Source organism: Gopherus flavomarginatus, chromosome 6 (genome assembly GCF_025201925.1).
Source record: "Gopherus flavomarginatus isolate rGopFla2 chromosome 6, rGopFla2.mat.asm, whole genome shotgun sequence".
Taxonomy (NCBI): Eukaryota; Metazoa; Chordata; order Testudines; family Testudinidae; genus Gopherus; species Gopherus flavomarginatus.
The window spans coordinates 92466133-92486280 of NC_066622.1; the positions used below are offsets into that span (position 1 = coordinate 92466133).

The following is a 20148-nucleotide window of genomic DNA, read 5'->3' on the forward strand; positions in this document are numbered from 1 at the left end:
TTACCATAAGGATGACTTTTTAAAACAATGTAAAGTAAACTGCAGACTTACTAGAAACTAACTTGTTTGTACTTTATTATAAATTCCTCATCTGAAACAGCACACTAACTGTAGAGAGCTCCTTAAAGAATGTTTGATATATGGTTAGATTGTCAATAAATATTTTTTGAGTGCTTGATTTGAGAGAGACAGGAAGCTATTGTGTGCATGAAAGCTTGTTTTTCCATTAACATTGACTTGAAAGAGGTAAAACATTTTTAAGTGTGTAAACAAAATGAATGTAGTTATCTGATGAGGAAATGTCAGGTTTTTTTTTGGGGGGGGGGGTTGTTTTTTTAAAACGGCAAGTCTACCTAGGTATTCTATCAATTAGGCTATTCAGGTAGATTTTTTTAAGTTAAAATGACATGTTTAATTAACATACTTAAAGCCTTTCATTCCTACTCCTTTTTCTTTTGAAACTGCTTTTATGCAGGGGCACCATTTATGGAGGGGGGGCACTTGCCCCCCAAGTTTTATTTAATATCCCATAATTTTACACACAAATGCAGAAGTAACAGATCTACCAACTTCCTCTGACAGCATACTCCTCTCCCTCATATAGTAGGGCATTAATGAGGCCCATGAAGAGCTAGGTGACTCCAGGCAGTGCCCCAGCCTTGCCTTCCCTAGGCTGCTTTTATGGCTGCAGTTGCCTGGTGGGAAGCAGCACATTTCCTCCTGTGCTGCCCCTGCCATGGCTCGGTAGGGCTGGGCCTGTTGGCACGTGGGGCGTCGAGCAAGTTGAGCTCTTTGTCTGGCCCTGCTCGGTTCCAGCTGCAGGTAGGCAGCTCGAGCCATGCGTCTGGAGCCTCTGGGGAAAGAGGCCACTTGCTGTACACACAGGAGCATTATACCTTAAGGAGTCTCTGAGAAAGGTAGCAGTCTAGCCAGCGGTGTGGCCGAGGGGCATCTCTCTGCTTGGCTCAGTACACAGAGAGCCCAGTACTTTGCAGCCAAGTCAGCTTTGCACTTGTGGAAGCATCTCTGTCAGCCCTGGGCACAGGGTTCCTGGGGCTCTCCAGCTGCCATCAGGCTGTGCCCTGGGGTCTCTGGGTGAAGAGACCTATGTGGAGCTCCAATTGCTCTCATGCTCCCTATGACCCAGCTCTCCCCATCTCTCATTCAGCGGTGTCTGTATGGTGCTCTTGAGGTACCAATGCAGTATCTCCCAGGTACAGCAGCTTAGTATACTCCTCCTTGGCCTTCTCATGATGGCTAGAAACAGTGCTGAACCTCTCTGGTGTTTGGGAGACTCTTGTAGTGATGTGTAGCCATAGACTAGGAAGTCAGGAAGTGCACAACTTTCTGAGCAGGATAGTTAGGGAACTGATCTCAGCTGGCTGGCATCAGTCAGATTGGACTAGAAAGGGGGAATTAGGGATGGCCCTGAAGTTGGCAGGTTGGTGTGTAACATGGGGAGTCCCTAATATACCCTACTCAATGAGGTGCATAAATCACCTTCCTCTAAGACTGCTACCAGTATCTTTGGTAGGATGTCAGTTAAAAGATCACAGGTAGTCTAGTCTCCATATATAAAGGTTTGCTTAAAATAACTTTGTATACCAAACCTAATATTAACAAATGTTTACATATACATACACACACATTAGCAAAGCTGTTTTTTTGTTCCCATTCAGACATTCTCCATGTCATGTTTGCAACTCCAAAATTATAGTATTGTGAAGGAACTAGACGATAGATATATAAACAGGACCCTCCTGCATGGAGGAAGGGCTCTAAGATTTGTTTTCTCTGGGGGCTGGGAATGGGAGGGAGGCCAAAAAGCAGATGGATGGAGGACCCTAGTCCTGGTGGGTGGTGGAAAAAGGAGAGTTTTGGAACCCCAGGGTCCTGGTACTGCAGGGAGGGGAACCCCAAGGCTGGAGAGCGGAAAGGCAAGGAGGACTCTGAGGAGGGAAGTGATAAGGCCTGGCCCTGGCCTGGAAGTGACAGTGGAGGACCCCACCAAGTGCTGGGAGAGGGGAGAAAGGGCAGTGGAAGAGGGAGATGTGGGGCACTGTGGGGACACCAATGCTGGGCCATGGATAATAAAGATTCCTGGCTGGCACTCACCTGTGCTAGGAGGCTCCCTGTGCTTGGGGAGGATCCTGCTGGAAAAGGAAGAGTCTGTCTGAGACAGAAGGGCAGGGTTGGGGTCAGCCTGGCACTAGTGGCTGGGGGGCATTAGGACCCTGCAGCAGCAGGCGATGCTGGGAGCTGGCGGAGTGGAGCGGGCTGGGGTTGGGCTGCTCACTGTTGCTACCACAGAGACTGAGCCTGAGGGGCTCTGGGCAAGAAAAAGAAATAAATGCCTGGGCCAGTGAGTGCAGGGCATGGGCCCAACCCCTGCTGCTGGCATCAGGCCCCCCACTAGTCACCTGGGCTGCCCTGCACACCCCCCCCATGGTGTCTCTCTGAAGCATGGAGCTCATGGTGATTGCCCCAGTCTACCCTATGGATGTGACAGCTCTGGCTCTGGGACTTATTTTGGGGAAGTTCTAGGACCTGTGTTATACAGGAGGTCAGTCTAGATCACAATGGTCTCTTTTGGCCTTGGAATCTATGAATCACAGTTCTTTATCAATGTTCTTCCCCTTCAAATGTTTAGTGTCTGTCTCACTACTGCACTGCCATCACACGCTGCAACTGGTTAAGGAAGTACTATGTACAGAGAAGAAGATGGGCTCAGTGTAGCAGACAAGATGGAATAATACCAGTGGGAGCTGCAGAACAACGGTTCTGTTCCCAACAAACTACTTTCTTTTTCTTCCCTACAAATTACAGCTGGGATCACTGGATTTAGATCTGCAAGGAACTGGGAGGGTGCAGAGGGCCAGGGGAGCAGAAGAGGACTGGATTGCATTTTCCCCTCTTCCCAAGCATAATATGAGAATTCTACATTCACTCTGTCAGCCAGTCAGATTCTGCAATACTGTTTCCATGAATATGGAAGGTGAAAGACCCTCCAATGCATCAGTTAACATCCCATTAATGAAATACTTGGCTCTTTTCATCTATAGAACTCAAAGCACATTACAAAGGAAAGTAAATTCAGAGATGTGGGAAAAGAGGCACTGTTCCTTCCATGGCACCATAATTCATTCTTGAAAGTAATCACCTTTTTGCTTTTAAGCCTGCACAAACTGAAGATGGGGCTTAAAAGGGGAAGCAGAGCACCACAAAAAAGGGCAGGCAATGGAAGGGAGCAGACCTCTACCCTGAGCTCTGGCCAAGTACTGCCCAGGATCTCTTGTGGCCTGAAACCTGGAAAAACAGACCTGACAGGACCTACAAAGGAGAATTTTAGGGAGCATTACTAATAAGAAATCAAATAGCCATATAACTATGTATCTCCTACCACTTGATGGGAATTCTACAAGTTATTTACTTCTATTTAGACCGTAATAATTTATTGACTCTCAGTATCAATAATTAAGGGTAAGAGTTTGTCAATACATAAAATGAAGGGTCAACAAATCTTAAGTGACCTCCAAATTAGCCATCCACAAAGTGTATATACAACTTACAGGAGATATATTTAAAAAACAAACAAACAAAAAAAACCCTAAGCATTTTAACAGACACTATAATTGTGGAGGAGCTCTCTAAAGCTGTGCATAAGGGCTAGTCTACACTGGCAACACTAAAGTGCTGCCGCGGCAGTGCTTTGACATGATTTGTGTGGTCACAGCACAGTGTCATAGTCCCATCAACTACAATAGAGTTGGATTGGAATCTTAGGGCTTGTCTACACTGGTGCTTTACAGTGCTGAAACTTACTGCGCTCAGGGGGTGTTTTTTCACACCCCTGAGCCAGAAAGTTGCAGTGCTGTAAATTGCCAGTGTAGACAAGCCCTAAGATTCCAATCCAACTCTATTGTAGTTGATGGGATTATGGTACTTTACTCACTCACTCACTCATGCCCGTCACCCCAATCGGGGTATGGGCCGCCAACAACAGATCTCCAGAGTCCTCTATCCTGGGCCATTCGTTCTAACTGGTTCCAGGTATAGCCCATTTTTTTGCTATCAGCCTGAACGTCACGTCGCCAGGTGTTTCTTGGATGGCCTCTTTTCCGCTTGCCTTGGGGGTTCCACTGCAGTGCCTGTCTGGTGATGTTAGTTGGCTGCTTGCGTAGTGTATGTCCTATCCAACCCCACCTTCTCCTTCTGATTTCTTCCTCTGCTGGGAGTTGACAGGTCCTCTCCAAGAGGTGGATGTTACTGATGGAGTCTGGCCAGCGGATGTGGAGAATCCTGAAGCAGCTATTTATGAAGGTCTGGATCTTCCTGATGGTTGTTTTGGTTGTCCTCCAGGTTTCAGCTCCATACAGTAGGACTGATTTCACATTGGAGTTGAACAGTCGAATTTTTATTGCCAAAGACAGCTCTCTAGAGCTCCATATGTTCTTGAGCTGTAAGAAAGCTGCTCTTGCCTTACCAATCCTTACTTTGATGTCTGCGTCTGTGCCACCCTGCTGGTCGATGATACTACCTAGGGTAGGTGAAGGACTGCACTTCTTCCAGGGGACTTCCATTCAGTGTGACTGGGTTATTGCTAGTGGAGTTAATCCTAAGGATCTTGGTCTTGTCCTTGTGAATGTTGAGGCCAACCTGTGATGATGTGGCTGCCACTACGTTGATCTTCTCTTGCATCTGCTGTTTACTGTGCGAAAGGAGTGCAAGGTCGTCAGCAAAGTCCAGGTCATCAAGCTGGGTCCACAACGTCCACTGGATTCCGTTCCTACGCTTGTAGGTGGATGTCTTCATAATCCAATCGATGACAAGAAGAAAGAGAAGTGGTGACAACAAGCATCCTTGCCTGACTCCAGTTTGCACCTGGAAGCTGTTAGTAAGCTGCCCTCCATGGATCACTCTACAGTGTATACCGTCATATGAGTTCTTGATCAAGTTGACCACCTTTGCTGGGATGCCGTAGTGCCGAAGGAGCTTCCAAAGGGTCTCTCGATCCACGCTATCGAACGCTTTCTCATAGTCAACAAAATTGATGTACAACGAGGAGTTCCACTCTATAGACTGCTCGACTATGATGCGAAGCGTTGCTGTCTGGTCCATGCATGATCTGTTCTGCCGGAAACCTGCCAGTTCATCTTACAGCTGTGGATCGATGGCATCCTTCATTCTCTCTAAGAGGACTCGGTTGAAGACCTTTCCTGGCACCAACAGGAGTGTGATTCCTCTATAATTGGCACAGTTGCTAAGGTCTACTTTCTTGGGGATTTTGATGAGATATCCCTCCTTCCAGTCTACCGGAATCACTTCTTCTTCCCATATCTTCTCAAAGAGGGGGTACAGCATTTCCACTGAAGCATCCAGGTCTGCTTTCAGGGCCTCTGCTGGGATGTCATCAGGTCCAGCCGCCTTCCTATTCTTCATCATGGTGATGGCTTTTCTGATCTTGTCTCTGGTTGGTTTATCGCAATTAATTGGGAGGTCCTCGTTAGCTGAGTTGATATCTGGTGGATTTGGTGGTGCTGGTCTGTTCAGGAGTTCCTCAAAGTGCTCCGCCCATCTGTTCATCTGTTGTTCTATTCCTGTTATAGACTTTCCCTGCTTGTCTTTAACGGGACCTTCTGGCTTGCTGAACTTTCCGGACAGTCGCTTGGTAGTATATACAGCTGTTTCATATTACCACTGTATGCTGCCTGCTCCGCTTCTGCTGCCAGTTCATCCACATACTCTCTCTTGTCCTTCCTGATATTCCTCTTCACTGCTCTGTGGGCTTCAGCATACTCTTTTTGAGCTTTGGCCTTTGCTGCTCTAGTCCTGCTGTTGTTGACTGCTGCCTTCTTCTTCTTTCTGTCTTCTATCTTGATCAAGGTCTCTGCTGTGATCCACTCTTTCTGCTGGTGTTTCTTAATTCCAAGCACTTCCTGGCATACTGACCTAAGTCTCTCTCTCACTTTCTGCCATCTGTTTAGTACACTGTCTTCCTCTTCCTCAGACCGATCCTGTAATACTGAGAACTTATTCTTCAGCCTTATTCTTCAGTCCAAAATCTTCCTTGATCTTATGGTCCTTCAGAAGGCTGACGTTGTACTTCACTCTTCTGTCTCATCTATCGAGTTCTTTTTCAGCTTCAGTTTCAATCTGGCCACCACTAAGTGATGGTCGGACGCCGCACCTGCTCCTCTTCTAACTCTTAACGTCCTGAAAGGATCTTCTAAACTTCTTGCTAATGCAGACATGATCGAACTGATTTTCTGCCGTGCCTGCTGGTGATACCCAGGTACTCTTGTGGATCCACTTGTGAGGAAAGATGCTACCTCCTATGACCAGGTTGTTAAGTGCACACAAATCCACAAATCTCTCTCCATTCTCACTCATCTCTCCCAGAGCGTGGGTCCCCATGACTTGTTCGTATCCTGCGTTGCCAGGTCCAATTTTGGCATTAAAGTTTCCCATAAGGATGATAATGTCTTTGTCTGGGAGAATCTCTAATATTTTCTGGAGTCTGTTGTACAAATAATCTTTGTCCTCCTCTTCGCTGTCATTAATTGGAGCATAGCACTGAACAACATTCATCTTAATCCTCTTCATTTTAGTTCTGAAGGATGCTGTGATGATCCTGGGACCATGTGCCTCCCAACCAATCAGTGCTCTCTGTGCCTGCTTGGACAACATGTAGCCTACTCCCTGTGTGTGGGGTGCATCGCTCTCTTCATGTCCTGAATACAGCAACAACTCTCCTGTCAACAGTAGTCTCTGCCCCGCTTGCGTCCATCTTGTCTCGCTAATGCCTAATAGGGTCAGGTTGTTGCTCCTCATCTCTGCTGCAACCTGTGCCGTCTTTCCTGACTCGTACATGGTGCTCACGTTCCATGTGCCTATGGTAATCCTCCTGGTTGCAAGAAGGGTAATCGGCTTAGTGGCTTCTTCACGGCTTTTACCACTCAGCGTCATGAATCTTCAAATTGAAGACCCTTCTTTTTCCAGGGTAAAAGTTTCTGTTGTCTCTATTTTTGGCGTTTCTGTAGCAGGTTGATTTTTTACGGAGTGGAGTTGCTAGCCCCACGCCCAACCCTCCTCCTTTATCCTGACTTGGGACAGGCAGATGGCCCCAAGGGACCTCTCTGGTGGAGTTTATGGTACTTTAAGAGAAGTTAAACTGACTCTGGGAGCAACAGAAATTAGTGGCAAAAGATACAGATGAGAGCATCAGAGAAGCAGCAGTGATATCAAGAGAAAAAATACTGTAATATGACATTTGGAAATGGACTTTGTTGGTGAAGAAGTGCTACCCCCATGGGCTCCTCCACTAAGGAGCACAGAGTAGTAAGAATAGGTGTTCTGGTCTGCCCTGTGAAGGAATTGCTGCTGAAATCTTTCCTTACCTCTCAAAATGCTTCTGCTACAGATGGTGTTACCCAGCGTTCTTTCAACCCAAAGCTCTTGGTAACTTTTACTCTGTGTGAGGTGGTGTCAGGAAATAAATTAGGGGAGACATGGTCGTCCGAACAATAGATGGCTGGAACAAACAGGACAACATAAAAAGCTAAACTTTACTTAGTCTCAAGCACTTACACATGTCTGTAACAGGTTAGTAAAACACCCCCAACCCTTGATAATTACCAAAGCTGAGTGTGGCTCTCGAGTGGCACAGTGGCAGCCCATCTGCCGACGGGGAACACAAGATGCATCCAGAGGGAGAGAGTCCAGCTACTTCAAACTTTCCCCCCTTATTTATACATTAGTAATACAATGACATGTCACTTAAAGAAAACTTGTTAAGCAAGCTGTTTCAATGGTCAAGCAAGAGGTTTCCTTCTGATTATTGATTAAGCAGGTGTGGTTTTTTTCCTCAGAGTTTGCAGCCTGGAGGCCCCTAAAATGCATGTATCAGCAACTTCAACACAATTCATGTCAAGAAGGATGCAGGGTCAAGCTGCCCTTTCTGTGGCATCCAAAACCCCCTCCCCTCCCCTGCCTTGGTTAAGCTAAGCCTGCTGCATGGCCACTTTACAACCTGCTGATTTGGCTGCTTTTAGCAATAAGCAATAGTGGTTTCAGGCACCTTACTGGTTTGCCAAAATCTCCCCATATTATGGGAACTGCAGACCTCCACAAGTAAGCTGTGTGATGGCAATTTTGTAAGCTTAGGGCATCTCATTGTTGTGCTATGAGGCTGGACTACAATTTCAAATTCAAGATCACCTGTGGTAACTGGGCCAGATGCCAACTGTGTGTGTCTTTTCAGAATGGGGGGAAAGAATATCATCATAGAAGGAAAGGAAGCTAAGGCTAATCTGGACAATGGCTACATCAGCCATACATTTTAATTCAGGAGAAACGGTGTGATTTTCAGCATGCTGGCTGTCATTTGTATAGTTCCTCTAAATCTATGCTAGGGTTTATTTTATACTGGAACCCACTGCTGTGGTATCTGAGCTCCACCCACAGTTGCTGTAACATGGTTCCTCCTACTGGGTCTCAGAGCTAGGGTGACCAGATGTTTTCTGAAACTTTTTTTTTTATGTAGTTCCAAACCATTATCCCCCACCCCATCCCGTTTTTTTCACAGTTGCTATCTGGTCACTCTACTCAGAGCAGATGTCTGCACTGCAATGTAAGCCCAAGGTTAGCTGAACTTGAATTAACAGACACTCGGTTTGTTAAATTAAGGCTTAAGTGTCTACACTTGTTACCCCAGGATAGGGCTCCAACATCTATACCAGGGGTCAGCAACCTCTGGCACGCAGTTCACTAGGATAAGCACCCTGACAGGCCAGGCCAGTTTGTTTACCTGCTGTGTCGGCAGGTTCAGCCAACTGTGGCTCCCACTGGCCATGGTTTGCCATCCAAGGTCAATGGGGGCAGCAGGAAGCGGTGTGGGCGAGGGGTGTGCTGGCCATGGCTTCCCTGATCTATACTGTATTACGCAAGCCCAAGTCCAGTCATCCATATCCCAGACTGCTTAGCCCTTTGTTCGTGGTGCAATATGGGAAAACCCAACTGCTCACCAAACTTGCCTCTGGAAGTCAGCCTGTGGGATACTTTTGGTAGAATCCTAGAGTACAATTCTAGTGGAGCTGCATCTACACTGCCTGTGAAACAACAGGGCTTGAAGCCTGAGTTCCAGCTTGACTCAGGTGTGGATGCTCCATTCCTGTGGGACCAAGGGCCGGAGCCCTAGGTTAGCACAGATGGAAAGGGGGTAGGTCTCAGTTCCAACCCCAGGCTTACACTGCAGTGTAGACACAGGCAGAACCTTCAGCTCCCTGCCCCACTCCGGGGGTTCTGTTGTGGCCTCACTACTATTTTGCTTTCTAAGTTTCTGTTTCTCAGGCCATGTGCTTCAGGGGACCCCTCCCCTCCCCTCCCCTCCCCCCCCCCCGGCTCTGCCCCTGCTGTTTGGGGCACATAGGACACCTGGTCAGCCTGCTTTTATGGGGACAGTCCCAATATTTGGGCCTTTTTCTTATATACGAGGCTAATACCCCCGCCCCGATTTTTCACGCTAGCTGGTTACTCTCCGCAGACGCTGCCTCCTGCCACTCCTGGCCCCAGGGCGATACAACTTCCTCGCCTGGGAGGCTGGCCGGACTCGCCCACCCCCCTGGGGGCGGCGCTTCAGCCTCGCGCACGGCGAGGAGACGGTTGGTGGCTGACGCAGGCAGCGCTCACCGCCTCTTCCCTCCCCTGCGAGCTGAGGCTTTTCCTGCCGCCAGAGGGCGCCCCGCTCGCGCCTGGTGGCGGGGATGCCGCGGAGCCATGGAGCTGGACGAGGCGTTCGGCTCCGTGGGACAGTTCGGCCGGAGCCAGAAGCGCCTCACCGCCTTCCTGGTGCTGCTGCAGGTGGGAGGCGGCGGCGGACGCGCGGCTGCTCAGCCCGGCCTGCGTCGGTCGCGGGCGGGGACCTGCCCTCATTTGCTGCGCGGGGCGGCGAGCCAGGGTGCCACGGGGCGCTGGGCGTGGAGCAAGGAGGCAGCGAGTGATTTCATGGGCACGAGAGGGACGGTGGCGGCTGCCCTGAGGACGCAGAAGCCTCTTTCCTTAGCTCCAGCAAACGTGTGCGTCCGCGCCGCTGGCGGTGCGTGGTTTAAACCCTGCGTGAGCCCAGTCCGGGGGGCGGGGGTGTAGGACTGGAGCCTGAGTGGCTGCGCTGCGTCCCCTGCCAGCGTGAGCCGGTCCCCGCGGAGACCTAGGCGCGAGCGGATTAGCTCAGCCTCGCTGGCAGGGGAGAGGAGGGAATTCCCTCTCGCAGCCGCGGGGTTGGGTTTCTTTCTCGGTTCCTGGCGGGGAACTCTGCTGGCCTCGCTTTATAACCTCCTGCAATAACCACCAGACAGGAGCTCTCTCTGGCTCTCACATAATTAAGTGGAGTCCAGCCTATCTAGTAGTGTTTCCAAAATAAATCAGGTGGATACTGTACTATAAAAATAGGAGTTAAATGAAATTTCTTTCAGAACAGTTTTACATCGTTAGGCAAGAAGGTTATGGAATATTAAACTAGGCTGTTCCCTGTTCATACATCCCCTATAGTGCAAACCAGTCTTTATCCTTTTAAGCGGATGTTATCATTGGTTGTTTATCTTCTGAAGTTCCCTTGGACTTTGGAAGGCCAGGATAGAAACATTTACATGTGTTATTTTAATATAAGGTAGAAGCCTGGATGTGCATGAGCCAGTATACAAATAATCTTTGGTAGTAAATTTTATATTTTAGCCTGTGAATATGTTGACATGCGCTGTAGGTCAGGAGGTTCAGCCATAATACTGCAAGTCAAGAACTTCTGTGTTCTCTTTTTGTATCTGTCAGTGACCTGCTGTATGATCTTGGGCAAGTCCCTTAAGCTCTTTACATATCATTTTTCCCTATTGTAAAATTGGGATAGTACTTAAATATGCTGTAGGATTGTGGAGAATAATTGCTATATTTTTCTGTAGCTGAAGTTTACAATTGGCCTTTCAAGATTAACCCCAGGATGATTTCCTTGTGGCTACAGTGTAACAAAAAAGCATGGATGGTGTTGGAAAAGCTGCGGATCTTTTATGGCCCCACTCACATGAGATAGATGAAGGTGTTGAAGTTTACTATTCTAAATCTTTTGTTTTTAAAAAATCAAATGCAAAGAAAACAAACAAACCACCAGTGTCTTTTTGATCACAAAACCACTTGTTCTTCAGGATTTCTTCTGCAGTGATCTGAAATGGAGCTGCTAGATGGACCCTATGTTTGCTGCTCCTTGCATTTTGCATTGTCAGAGATGTGGTGGGGTATTTGGGGACATATGTAAACTTCTCACATCAAGAAAACACTATCATTTTTCTAGATTTCATCCGGAGATAAGAGGTGGCGTCTTCCGTGGTTTTAGATAGATGGGTTTGGTTCTTCCAGTAGGAATGAGCCTCAAGGATGGAAGATGATTTAGGACAGGGGTGGGCAAACTTTTTGGCCCGAGGGCCACATCTAGGAATGGAAATTGTATGGTGGGCCATGAATGCTCACAAAATTGGGGGCTGGAGTGTGGGAGGGCTGGGGGTGCAGGCTCTAGGATGAGGCTGGAGATGAGGGGTTGGGGGTGCAGGAGAGTGCTTCAGACTGGGACCAAGGGGTTCAGAGGGCAGGAGGGGGATCAGTGCAGGGGGTTGAGGGGATTGGGTGCAGACACTTACCTCAAGCAGCTCCCAGAAGCAGCGGCATGTTCTCTCTCTGGCTCCTATGCGGAGCTGTGACCAGGCGGGTGCTGCCCCTGCAGCTCTCATTGGTTGTGGTTCCCAGCCAGTAGGAGCTGAGAGGGTGGCACTTGTGGTGGGGGCAGCATGCAGAGCCCCTTGGCTGCCCCTGTGCGTAGGAGCCAGAGCGGGGACATGCCACTGCTCTGGGAGCTGCACGGAGCAGGGCAAGCCCCTGACCCCGTTCCCTGGCTGGAGTTTGAGGGCCAGATTAAAACATCTGGAGTGCCGGATGTGGCCCCCCAGCTATAGTTTGCCCATCCCTGGTTTAGGACCTTGGTGTAGACAGAATAGATGTTACCTTGGCAGTTTGCTGGCTGCTTTCTGTTTGAAATTTAACATTCTCTTGCATTTGTAATTGAACAGTTTGGCATGCTTATTGTATTATTAATCAGGAATGATAACATACAAAAGCCAGTAGGTGAACACTTCAGTCTTCCTGGACCTTCTATAACAGATTTAAAAGTAACTATTCTTGAACAAAGAAACTTCAGAAACAGACTTCAAAGAGAAACAGCAGAACTAAAATTCATTTGCAAATTTAACACCACTAATTTGGACTTGAATAGGGACTGGGAGTGGCTGGCTCATTACAAAAGCAACTTTGCCTCTCCTGGAATTCACACCTCCTCATCTATTACTGGGAGTCGACTGCATCCACCCTGATAGACTTGGCCCTGTTAACACTGGTGCTCCACTTGTGAGGTAACTCCCTTCACTTCATGTGTCATTATATTATGCCTGCGTCTGTAACTTTCACTCTATGCATCTGAAGAAGTTGGTTTTTTTACCCACGAAATCTTATGCCCAAATAAATCTGTTAGTCTTTAAGGTGCTACTGGACTCCTTGTTGTTTTTGTGGATACAGACTAACACGGCTACTTGTGCTTCTAGTAGTATTTCGTTAGTCCTCACTGTACTTTTGTAACTTCTTCAGAACTGATTGTCTTTGGCTCAAGAAGCACTTAAGTTTTTGTTCTGCCCGTAAGTCGTGGGGGCTGATGCCAGGCAGCTTTCTCTAGCTCATCTGGTTTTTCAGAAGATCTAAATACCCAATAACTTCCATTGACTAACATGGTTCATATGTAAACTGTTAAAAAAAATAGTGCCAATTAAAAAAGACAGAAGTGAAATATAAACTTTAAAACTTAAAAAGTAATATTAAAATCAATTTCTCAGTGAATTTGAGTAATAGTAATAGGATTTAATAGTGAAATAGGAGTAAATAGGATTTAATAGTGAAAAGTACAAGGTAATGCATTTAGGGATTAATAACAAGAATTTTAGTTATAAATTGGGGACACAACAGCTGGAAGTAACAGAGGAGGAGAAGAACCTCGGAGTATTGGTTGATCACAGGATGACTATGAGCCGCCAATGTGATATGGCCGTTAAAAATGCAGTTTTAGGATGTGTCAGGCGAGGTATTTCCAGCAAAGATAAGGAAGTGTTAGTACCGTTATATAAGGCACTGGTGAGACCTCATCCGGAATACTGTGTGCAGTTCTCGTATCCCATGTTTAAGAAGGATGAATTCAAACTGGAACAGGTACAGAGACGGGCTACTAGAATGATCCGAGGAATGGAAAATCTGTCTTATGAAAGGAGACTCAAAGAGCTTGGCTTGTTTAGCCAAACCAAAAGAAGGTTGAGGGGAGATATGATTGTTCTTTATAAATATATCAGAGGGATAAATATTAGGGAGGGAGAGGAATTATTTAAGCTTAGTACCAATGTGGACACAAGAACAAATGGATATAAACTGGACACTAGGAAGTTTAGACTTGAAATTAGATGAAGGTTTCTAACCATTAGAGGAATTAAGTTCTGAAACAGCTTTCCAAGGGGAGTAGTGATGGCAAAAGACATATCTGGCTTTAAGACTATGCTTGATAAGTTTATGGAGGGGATGGTATGATGGGATAGCCTAATTTTGGCAATTAATTTGGCAATTGATCTTTGATTATCAGTGGGTAAGTATGCCCCAGTGGTCTGTGATGGGATGTTAGATGGGGTGGGATCTGAGTTACTACAGAAAATTCTTTCCTGGGTGCTAGCTGGTGAGTCTTGCCCACATGCTCAGAATTTAACTGATCGCCATATTTGGGGTCGGGAAGGAATTTTCCTCCAGAGCAGATTGGCAGAGGCCCTGGAGGTTTTTCGCCTTCCTCTGCAGCATGGGGCATGGGTCACTTGCTGGAGGATTCTCTGCAGCTTGAGGTCTTCAAACCACAATTTGAGGACTTCAATAACTCAGACATAGGTTAGGGGTTTGTTATTGAAGTGGATGGGTGAGATTGTGTGGCCTGCATTGTGCAGGAGGTCAGACTAGATGATCATAATGGTCCCTTCTGACCTTAAAGTCTTTTAGTCTATGAGTCTATGAATAGTGTATCTTAAATGTTTCTTTAAATAGACCTTTTAATTGAACCCTTCTCTTACTTGGTTTGTTACAATTTTTCCTAATGCTTGAGATTTTATCATTTTGTATCATTCCAGAGTACACCATACTTTTTTTTTTTTATTTCTAAAACTGCATTGATCATATTTATGAGTAGGCATGTAAACACATTGGCTAATCCAAATATAAACAGATCCAATCCCCAAATCAAGCTGCAGGACAAGATATATTGGGCCCTGCTGGACCTGTGGAGGGAAAATAGCTCCAGAGTTGAGTTCCTTCCATAGACAATACAACATCAAAAAGTAGTTAAGGTTTGAGTATATGTTATTTTTCAAGAAAGTTGGTTTAAAGAAAAAAACGTTAGAAACACGAAACTAAGATTGCACTTCTTGTACAAGGCATTCAAACTTACTGTGAACCTCCTGAACCCTGCAGGAAGGGAGAATCTCATGAGCCTTTTGATGGAAAACTTTCTTTTTCTACTATGTAGCCCAGGAGTGGCCAAGCTTACAGACCGTCTGAACTGCATACAACAATCTTCAGAAGTTTGAGAGCCGGGGAACACCTGGTGGGGCTTCTGCTGAGGCTTGAGGCTTCAACTCTGCAGGGAGAGGGGTCTTGGGGCCTCAGCCCTGTCACTGTGAGAGGTACCTGCAGGGGATTCAAGCTTTAGCCCTGTGGGGACGGGGAGTCTTGGGGCTTCAGCCCCACTCCCGCTGAAGCCCTGAGTCTCCGCTCATGCCCTCCCAGATTTTTGCGAGGGCTTGCTGGCCCCACTCAGTCACACTGTGCTGCAGGTCCCCCTCCCTGCATGGCAGCTGCTGGAGCCAATAAGCTGGGAGCTGCAGCTGTGGGGAGAGGCTGTGACAAACAACTGGGAGATGCAGGGAGAGCCACTGCTTTTGCTGCCGCCTCTCCCCATGTAGCTAAAGTGGCAGCTCCAGCTGTTTGCCATTGATTTTCCATGTGGAGCTAATACCTGGGAGCTGCAGGGAGAGGTAGTTGAGGTAAGAGGGGGCATGCCTGGGGACTTATGAGTGTGACTCCAGCTGTTAGGGAAACCTTTAAATTGTGCTCCCCCACTCTCAGCAGGCACCGGTTGTCTCTGGCAGAAGCCCTTAGCCCCACCACATTGCCACTGCGCAGAATCCCCAAGCTTGCCCCCCGCCCCCCCAGTCTGTTAGGTGGAGAATGGTGGAGGGGGTTGGAGATGCATTTTAACTGTAAAAGAGACGCATGCGGCTATTTGCCCACCCCAATCTAACCTCCATAGTGATCAGGTTCAGTCTCTGCAAGGAGAAAAGCTAGAGGTTTCTAACTCCATTGGTTTGCTGTACTGATTTGTTGCTGGAATTGATATTCCTTAGTTATGTTGCTATATAAAATGTTAGTAACTCTTGGAAACAAACTTTAATTGAATTAAATTTTGGCCTTGGGTGCTAGATCAGCTAGAAGTCCCTAGTAAAGTACAGTAGTTTATAATCTCCTTTCTGTGTTCTTACTGCAAAGCAGCAAATAAGAAGTTTGAAGAATTTTGAAATTTGGGGGAGGGTTGCAAAATCAAAATGTTGATAGAAACCCATTAAAAATCTTAAATATGACATGACTGCAGTCCCTGCAAAATGCTCTTGCTTATGCGTTCCTGCCTAGGGACTCAAAGACAATACACTGAGCTGTTGTGCTTTTGAATTAGGAGAATCACTGTAGCTCAGTTGTAAATATTAGTTCAATAAAGAGGCTAAAGTATTTTTGATAAAAGAGGGCAAAATATCATGTAAATTGTTTATCCTAAACAATTGTTTGTCTCTTCTTTTTAGGTATATGTGGCCTGTCAGTCTATGCTTATTGTATTAGTGGGAGCTGTGCCAGAGTATCATATTGACCAGGGCGAAATACCTGCTAGCACAGAGGAGCTTGCCAGACATGTCCGATTTGCAGATAACTTCACATCTATAGCAACTGAGGCAAGTACTTTGTTCTGTGTCATTTCTTAATGATTCTTTTCTGTGTTTCTGGTTTATTTCTTTATAATCAGTGCAGGATTCTCTCTTGTGAAGCCTGAAGAAGACTTAGTTGAATATGTTGCTTGCACAAATTGTAATTCTTCTGTACATGAGGACACAGGAATTGCTGAAGATAAAAAGGTCACTTGGGCCAGGCATCTCACTTTTGAATTTACCAGAACCCACATGTCTCTGCTTTATTACTATTTTCTTCAGTTTTCTTAAATCTATAATCTAATTGTTCAAATTATGCATACTATTATATTTGGCTTTACTTCACATAAATTCAATATCCTTCTGAGTGAAATGCTTTGGGTTAAATTTGCTTTATGGTCTTAATTTCACGATTTTTAGGATTTTTTTCATCTTTTTGAGCCCTTCATTAAAGAGGACAATTTATTGTAGCTTACACCATTTAATTACATGTTTGAAATCTTACATCAGCCCACTATATAGTCAGTTTCCTACTGAAAATGAATTCAGCCTCTGAAGAAATACTTATGATTCAGGAAGAGCTAATGAATTGGAATTAATTTTTTGTTCTGTTTTTTGATTATTCAGTGTAATAAATCTTGACTATAGCTGCATCATGTCCTCCCATAGCTTTCCCTGTAGGAGGATTAAAATTATTCTGAAAACTAAGTTCACACGACACTTCTGGATTTCCCAAAATATCCATGCCATCTTGAGGGATGGGGGTGGATTGGACCAGGGTTTGCATCCTGGGCACTGAACATAGCACTTCGCCCTCTAGTTTTATGTGTTTTGTTTCATTTGTTCAAAGCTAGGTGTTCTTTGTGTTACTTTTTGGGTCCCCATCACGCAGGAAATACAGCTGCCTTAGGAACATCTCTGCCTGCATTAAATGTTTTTTTGAGAGGGTTGCGTAGCTTCTAGTAGAAACGAGATATGCTGATTGATTGCCATGGGCAATTTTCAGTTATCTTGCTAGGAAATGTGATCTAGGCCAGGGGGTTTCAAACTGTGGTACGTGAGTGTGATGTCCCATCCATTCACTTCACAACAATTTTTTAAGAATTGGTAATTGAACAGTCTGGGAATTGCTGATCTAGAGAAACTGTTCATCTGTTTCTCCTCTCTTACTGCTGTCCCAAAACTTGGCCATGTAATGTTTGTCCGGAAGGGTTTAAGGACTAGATGCAGTTGGAGGAATGATGCAACATTGACTCAGGTCTGTGTGACAGATTTTGTGATTGTTGTGGTGGGTTTTTCAATATGTCCATCCCCTCTGAGCTTAAAAGCAGAATGATATTGAAAATGTGAGCAAAAAGAATGCAACAAGGCCAGCCCCGCCCCACCACACCTGGGAGCAGAACAACACACTTAGGGACAGACCAGGGAAGAGAGAAGACTTGCAGCTCCTGTGAACAGAGCTGAGGAAAGGCAGGATCTCTCCCTACAACTGTCCAGAGGTCCCTCCCCAAGGGAACAGAGGACCTGCTTCTGATAGAACCCAAAAGGGAAGCGTTCTCCATCCCCACCTTATCCCCGGGGCCTTTGTTTGTGTCAATTCTTCTTGTTTTGTTTATGGAATACCCCAGCGGAGGAGAGACTTGGAACTGACCTGGCTGAGTGCTAAGCCACAGGAGGAGGCAGCCAATGCCCTGAGAAAGAGGGAGCTGCCATGCATGGCCATAAGGAGGTGCCAAGCGGTGAACTGATTCGTTGTGCATCTTCTCACTAGAGATAGCAAACTTTGGACAACCGTAGGGTGGTAGGAAGTGGCCCAGGGAGGGCAGCCTTAAGGCACTCCTGGCTGTCAGACTTTTGATAACCCTCACAGAGTCCTGGGCTGGAGCCTGGTGTAGTGGGAGGACCTGCCTCCGCCTCCCCCAAACCCCCTCTGCATTTTGAAGAGCCTAAGTGCTGGCCATTAGACAATGCTCCGCACGAGTGAAAACCATCACAATTTTATATTCAAGCTTCTAGAAGACTACAAAAAGCACTGAAGAATAGAATAAAACAAAGGAAGACTATTTTAGAACATATGACTGATAAACTTTAACAAGTAGTCATCCTCTAATTCAAGCGGAACACTTTTTTCTTAGTTTTCTGTAAGGTGATAAGCAGATTTAAGTGGGACTTGGTATCAGAATTTTTTTTCTAGTTTTTAAAAATGTATATGTATTAAGTAATCTTTCTATATCGGTGATCAGCAAAACCACCACAGAGACTATGAACCTACATGTAAGAAATTCAGTAATGAGGTGGTATTTTAACAGAGGATTTTCCAGCAAATTAAAATGTGTTGTTATCATATATATATGTATAAAGCAAAAGAAAAACATCATGTGGATGAGCAATAGGTAGTAGTCTTTCTGGCAGAAATATTTAAAGATAAACACGATTCTCCAGTCTAGAATAATAAAGGACTCAAAATATTCTTAATATATTTAGAGGTCTTTATTAATTCAACAGTAATGCAGAGCTACCTTCGGGACTAAGAAACAGATTCTCAAAAATTTAAAAACATTAGATAAGCCTGATTGTTTTGGAATGCTACTGTATCTCTCACCATGGAATTTTAGGAGAATGTAGAAAACTTTAAAAGCATATCTATTTTAGCATTATGATTAACTTTTTTGTAATTTTTAAATAAATTGCTTATTGAAATTCGTAATGTACCTGCAACTGACTACAGATGTTTCTGTAGGTATATGTTCCATCTTCCCTAACTTTTCCTTTCCCATCTTTTTTACGATATAATAAAACAGTATAAAATAAATAAAACATGCCAAATTTGAACTGAGAAATAACTTATGAAAAGGAAAAGATGATTGCTTGCATATCTGAACTTTACAGTCAAGTAATCCATGTTGAAAACTGAATGACTCTACAACAGTTTTGAAGAAAATCCTTGAGATTGTTCAGACCACGTAGTTTTGGTGGTTCCATGTGTATTGTATTATTATACACATAACAGCCTAATGCATAATTCTTTCAGATAATAATTGGTTGGATGACACAGAATTAATTGTATTAGATTAAAAAAGCACCTGAAAGATTCCTTAAATGCAAAATCTGTGTCAATACAACATCGGGGTAGTTATTTAAGAGTACAGAAATCAGGAAGTTGTAAATGGTTGCAGTAAGAACAATAGCTTTGTTCATTTGTATTTTATATTCCAGTATGTGGTGATATTTTAAATATCTTATTAGAAAGTGCATTTTTAAAGTTTCAATCACGGTGGTATCTTGGCATTATTACATACATTGAAAATTATGGACATGGTTCTTCTTGCCTGGTATTTCCCCTCCTCAGTATTTTGAGCCACATAAAAGTGTCTGGATATAGGTTGTTTTCTGTATGCTCACTTGCTGGAGTTATTTTGTTGTTTGGCTATTAAGAGAATTTCTTCTGAAACACAATCAGAAGGCTGCAAGAGCTGGACTCGCCTCATATGGGAATTGATTCCACTGCTGAGGTCTCTCCCTATGAGAGACAGTGCCTTGAGGTGTCTTGTTCATGACATTTTCAGGGCTTTGAAAACAAGATCTAGCAACTTGAATTATGCTAAGAACTGTATTGACAGTTAGTTTGGAGCATGACAGTTTATGTTCTTAGAGAGATGAGGTGGCTGAGGTTATATCTTGTATTGGAATAACTTCTGTTGATAGAGAGAAGCTTTGGAGCTTACACAGAGCTTTTCTTTAGGAAACTTCAGAGTATCTGTGAAGAGTTTGCTTCTGATGATGAGCCCTACTGAGCCACTTCACCTTGAATTGTCCCTTGAAATATGTGTTAACTACATGTGCTAAACAATCCGTTCCATCTTGTATTTAGCTGTGACACTTGAGGTCAGGTCTATGCTTAAAACGCTGCAGTGGTGCAGCTGCAGCGCTTCATGAAGATGTTACTACATTGAGGGGAGACCACCTCCTCTTCGTGTAGTAATCCACCTCTATGAGAGGCAGTAGCTATATTGATGGGAGAAGCCCTCCCATTAACATAGCATTGTCTACAACAGGTGTTAGTTTGGTA

General features: G+C 45.1%; 2 protein-coding genes across 9 annotated transcripts in view; one reads left to right on the forward strand and one right to left on the reverse strand.

Annotated features, from left to right (window-relative positions):
• The window catches only part of LOC127053499 (zinc finger and SCAN domain-containing protein 20-like), a 449526-nt gene that overhangs the window by 241580 nt on the left and 187798 nt on the right, over positions 1 to 20148 (reverse strand). The window lies entirely within an intron of this gene.
• The window catches only part of LOC127053496 (solute carrier family 22 member 15-like), a 72909-nt gene continuing 62415 nt past the window's right edge, over positions 9655 to 20148 (forward strand). For 5 of the 6 annotated variants that reach the window (XR_007775064.1, XM_050958323.1, XM_050958322.1 and 2 more), the window contains exons 1-2: positions 9655 to 9858; positions 15960 to 16106. Coding sequence is in view for 5 of the 6 variants with exons in the window: in XM_050958323.1 (XP_050814280.1) it covers positions 9775 to 9858; positions 15960 to 16106 (231 nt within the window). In the remaining variant the exon portion in view is untranslated. Of the gene's footprint in view, positions 9859 to 9986; positions 10094 to 15959; positions 16107 to 20148 lie in introns of those variants that run through there. The other variant, XM_050958324.1, reaches the window with a different exon arrangement.